The 5,179-nt window shown below is 39.2% G+C and overlaps 1 protein-coding gene across 1 annotated transcript in view; it reads left to right on the top strand.

Annotated features, from left to right (window-relative positions):
* The window catches only part of LOC131683890 (structure-specific endonuclease subunit SLX1 homolog), a 6,958-nt gene extending 4,482 nt beyond the window's left edge, over positions 1-2,476 (top strand). Inside the window, exons 2-4 of the mRNA XM_058966269.1 lie at positions 1,328-1,379; positions 1,474-1,668; positions 1,761-2,476. Of these exons, the coding sequence (XP_058822252.1) occupies positions 1,328-1,379; positions 1,474-1,668; positions 1,761-2,414 (901 nt within the window). The 3' untranslated portion in view covers positions 2,415-2,476. The remainder of the gene's footprint in view (positions 1-1,327; positions 1,380-1,473; positions 1,669-1,760) is intronic.
* Positions 2,477-5,179: the final 2,703 nt, after the last annotated feature.

The raw sequence follows: 5,179 nt of genomic DNA, 5'->3' as shown, positions 1-5,179 counted from the left end.
TGTTTTGATCGGCTGAAAAAAGCAGAATAATTCGTTTTACAAATCACGCGTTGGCGTCCATGATCTGGATACCTAGTTAGAATCGACGCAAATGAAATATGAGGCATTGCGTTTAAACTAGATTGTTTTTCGATGAGGTGGAAATCGGCACACCCATGAGGCGATAATTGGAACGTTCAGGTGGGAATAGATGCACAGAATAGAACATTTATTTTCATTTATGCTGAAAATTGAGACAATTCTGCCAAATAAGCATTATACAGATGTTTAAGAAACAGTACACTGATACTTTATTCTGAAAAAGGTTATAGGTAATATGGCTTCTTTTTAAGTTGTTCAAAAAATAGTGCGACCCTCTCCATAATGGTGCCAAAATAGGCTCATCACCCTATGTTACGAAAATTGTGTTCTGTTATAATGTTCAATGTATTGTCCACTACCGGTAATTCCGTTAGTCTCCGGTTCCGGGCATATTTCAGAACTAAAGCCATTCGACTGAACCAATTTTCGTTAACCTAGCCTTAAATGAAGGGTATAATATGAAGTTGGGAGATGCACACAAATCAAGGCAACAGTGGACCTCTTGTGTAATGTAAAGATTGATTTATATATTCATTATGCGCAAAAAAAATTTTTTCAGTGACGCAGAGCCGTTACAAGAGTAGACATCCAACCATTGCCACGCCTAGGAGCGCCACGGTGGACATGATAACTCTAGATAAAATTGTCTGAAACAGGAAATTCTATAGGATTTATGGAGCTTGGTCCTGTAGTTACTTGATAGACCAAAGAAAATAGAAAAAAGTTTGAATTTCGGAAAATTGTATCATAAAATCCGTAAAATTTCATATTTTAATGCAATATTTCGCTTTTTTTTTCAAAATGATGGGAAAAATTTTTGTTATTCGGATTTCCGTGATATATCGACTGGCTACACATATTATGGATTCTCATAAAAAAAATCAAGTCAATCCGTTGAATAGTTTTTGAGTTATAGTGTCCGCCAATTATAAAAATGCGATTTAAAGATAAATGCTATTAAAGTTGCCGATAAATTGAAATCTGCATGTGTTACAGCAAACACGCGCGAGGAGCGCATGGATGTTTAAATCCAAAGATGTTCAGCGTAGCCACCGAAAGTGCTGGATTCCACTCTAAAGGTTCAATACTAATAATTAGGCGAATAAAAAAGAAGTCGATTTTTTACCGACTGCACCAGATGCCCCCCCCATAATTTCACGGAAAAGGGTTATTTTCCTTGAATCTGGAAACTTATTCTTGGCACCATAGAAAGAACAACGATAGTATATCAGTTTTACATTTTCAGGGTCATGGTAATGATAATTCATGGCTTTCCAAACAATATATCAGCTTTAAGGGTAAGTACCACAAATAGTAGTTCTTGTAACGTCCTCGTGCGTTCAAGATCCGTGTAACGTCCTCGTGCGTTCAAGATCCAATATCATCCAATAGTTCGAGTGGGCGTGGCAGCAACCAAAGCTTTCCAGACGCCTGAAGCAGATCCCCGAGCTACAGAAAAAGCAACGCAAAGAAACCAATTTTGAATACAACTTCCGCATTCTAACCGAAATGCTACGAATCGGCCCGTGGAATCGACTCCCACTCACGGTTCGCTGGTTGGTGGATGAGTATCACCGTGAGTTTGAGGTAAAAGTGTCTCTAATTTAACCCCAGCTCGCCTGGGACAAAAACACTAAACGGTTACATTCTGGTTCCCATCCGTGGGTTCATTTTTGCAGGTCGGGAAGACGCCTCCCATGCATATGCCGATTTGTTTTGGCCGTGTGAAGAAAGTGCTGAAAAATGGAAAAGTGACCAACAATGTCAAGCAACCGGGGAAGGGCAACAAAAACGCCAAAGTCGTAAAGAGCGTTAGTAAAAGTAAGCAAAATACCGTTGATTATGATTACGATGTTAATGTGGATGAGTACGACCTTATTGTGATGAACGCAGAAGAAAAAGGAGCAGGAATTGAAACTGCTTGTATATCAGAAGCTTCACAGTTGAATTCCTTAGATGGTGACATAACAGTCATTTTGGATGATGGGGAGAATGATGATGAGCCGATAATTGGACCAGATTCCGTGAAGCAATCGATCGTCAATTGTATGGTTTGCAGCGAATTAATTCGTTCCGGAAAGGATGGGAACGATTTCGTAGTATGTTGTGTTCGTCCGAGTTGTAAATTCACTAGTCATATTGAATGCCTGGCTGGTCGCTGTTTGGAGCCGGGCCAGTATGTACCCGTAGAAGGCAGCTGTCCTATCTGTGATTGCCACTTTTTGTGGGGCGATTTGATAAGGAAGGCCAACGGTTGCAGTGATTTAGTGAGTGATATGGATAATACCAGTGTGTTTGAAGTGGATGATATATCAGATAGTGATGGAGATTAATAGCTGTATGTTGTAATTGTACAATTGATACTAGTTTTGTTCTGAATAAATATTGAATTAAATTTTCTTTTATTTTTGCGAAACTCTCAAATAACAGTTATTGAAAATTATTATTGATTTTGATTCAAGATGCACATCATACCAAAAGACAGAAAACTAACCAAGATGCACACCTTATTGAAATACATCGAAGTTGAGACAGCAACTAGGTTCATACACGCAGGTTATAACGGTTATGAATTTAGGTAGTTGTCTCAGCTTGATATGTTTGTTTTAGTCTGGACCCAAATACTTGAACCAGTACACAAGCAACAGAAATTCAACTGACCTCATTGTCAGTTTTAATTTGTTTATCATCAATCAAGATATTTCAGATTAAGGAATGACTTTCATTGACATATTTTTTATAATGCATATATTCCACTGAAGGTTGAAAGTATTATGAAAATATTTATTTTTCATATCTTGAGATGCCTTACTAGATGTGGAATGGGATTTTTTGTAGTGCTGGCTGATTAAATAGAATAGAATTAAAAATTATCCCTTCATCTAAAATTATATTCATTATTCAATTACTAACAATCTGTAAACGCATTTTGCCATTTCGTCTCTTTTAAGATTACAATCCAAAAAAGATAATATTATGAGCACCATAACTCAATTTTAAATTTACGATAACTGACCTCCAGAGTATGTCAACAATTAAATTTCATAAGTTCTCCCGTTGATCGGTAAACACAACCGTCAATTAAAATTAGTTATCATTTTGAAATATGTTGTATTTAACGATGAACTAGCTCAAATCAACAAGAAGTTTAGTTGAATTTCAGTTGTTTGTGTCTGAAACGGTAGTGTAACGGTGTATGCGTTCGTGTCCATGCTGAAACAAACATTACATTACAATCTGTGACAAGTATTACAAGCTTTAACCCACGTTAGCTTTTCAAGTTTTTTGCCAAGGCTGAAACATTTGTATCCAGACTGAGGCTGACATCATTTGCCCAAATATCAACTAGCGAACACAAAAAAAACAACTACTTTTTTGGTTAGAATTGAAATGAATCAGTTCTCCGTGTCTATTTATTTCAGGCTTTAACCATATATAGTCATTCGCCTTTATAAGGAAATAGTAGAAGCGAGAATCAATAATAGCTCTATGAAGGTTGTTATAGGGTTTCAAAGGAGGCAGCGTTTGTTGCTATTGTTTGTTCCTCATTTCGACGAAAGATTCTAGGTGAAAGGTGGTCGTGTGCCTCCAGTGGTTTACAAAGTTGCATGTCACTGACTTCTTGGAGTCCGTTATAATGTCGGTTATAATGTCCGGGCTCAGCGAATCCCTTGAAAACAAAGACACACTATGTGTTTCAATCGAACGACTGATCAAACGTGATGTCCCGAGCAGAAGTTCTGTTTATGCCGATGAGACACAGTGAAGCCGAAACTTGTCTTGGCTTAGCAGGTATAGCATAATGCTTTCGCATAGGCCTGCTAAGCTAAGACAAGTTTCGGCTTCACTGTGTCTCATCGGCATAAACAGAACTTCTGCTCGAACGGGACATCACGTTTGATCAGTCGTTCGATTGAAACACATAGTGTGTTTTAGTTTTAAGGGATTTGCGTCAAGCCGGCGCTAATCTATTCCGACAATAAGTTAGTGTCGGTTTCTGATGAGGCGAAGCCGAAACGCAACAGTATGAAATAAGGATTTGTGCCCTCCTGTACAAAGACTGGTTTTTGCCAACAAATTTTCACCCTAGTGAGAAATTTTGGGTTTTACCAAATTTTCCTCCTTAGGGTGAAATATAGCATAATGCTTTCGCATAGGCCTGCTAAGCCAAGACAAGTTTCGGCTTCACTGTGTCTCATCGGCATAAACAGAACTTCTGCTCGAACGGGACATCACGTTTGATCAGTCGTTCGATTGAAACACATAGCACAGAGAACAGACGTCCATCTTCAGCATTCAACTTGTGTAAAATCTCTAACAGTTTCGAAGGTAGTTTGGATATCTAAACCAGGTGCGCTACTGTCGTCATGTTTTTTTGTGGCTGAGTGCGACAGAATTGACAGCAGTTATTCCTCTACCCAGTCAAACTAGTCCGGAACCGATTCGGACTTCCAGGATGAATTCCAGCTCAAATACGTCAACCGATAGAGTCGGAATCGGTTGTTTTCTTTGAGCTAGATTCCATGCTGAATCCATCCAGGATTTCGAACCGGTTCCGGAATCGATTTGACGGATAGTTGGGATAGGTTGGTGTGGAGGCGCTAGTGTTTTTCGTATATTAATTCAAATGTTTACACACGTTTTTTAAATATTTTTGTTCGATCATGGATGTCTGTTCTCTGTGCACATAGTGTGTTTTAGTTTTAAGGGATTTGCGTCAAGCCGGCGCTAATCTATTCCGACAATAAGTTAGTGTCGGTTTCTGATGAGGCGAAGCCGAAACGCAACATAGTATGAAACTTATTGCGCAAAAATTACTTGGCTTTTTGGGGATGGTTACCATTAAAGTCTCTCGACAGGAGTCCGGGAAAGGGCAACGCTCCAAGATTCCGTTGAAACTGTTGAAGAGTGCTCTCTTTCCGACCGGCGGGAAGTGTCTCAGCATAGGGTAACTGATGTCGTCCTGTCCTGTTGATTTTCCTCGACCAGAGGTGATTGCTGCTGCGAATTCCGCACCTGGGAAGGCTCGGTTGTATGTTTGACTGGTGTCCGGAGAGAAGTGGGAAAGATTGACCATATGACAGTGACTGGAAGTACT

This window comes from Topomyia yanbarensis, chromosome 2 (assembly GCF_030247195.1).
Source record: "Topomyia yanbarensis strain Yona2022 chromosome 2, ASM3024719v1, whole genome shotgun sequence".
Taxonomy (NCBI): Eukaryota; Metazoa; Arthropoda; class Insecta; order Diptera; family Culicidae; genus Topomyia; species Topomyia yanbarensis.
The sequence above is the reverse complement of the archived record's forward strand: the minus strand, read 5'-3'. Positions and strand labels throughout refer to the sequence as shown.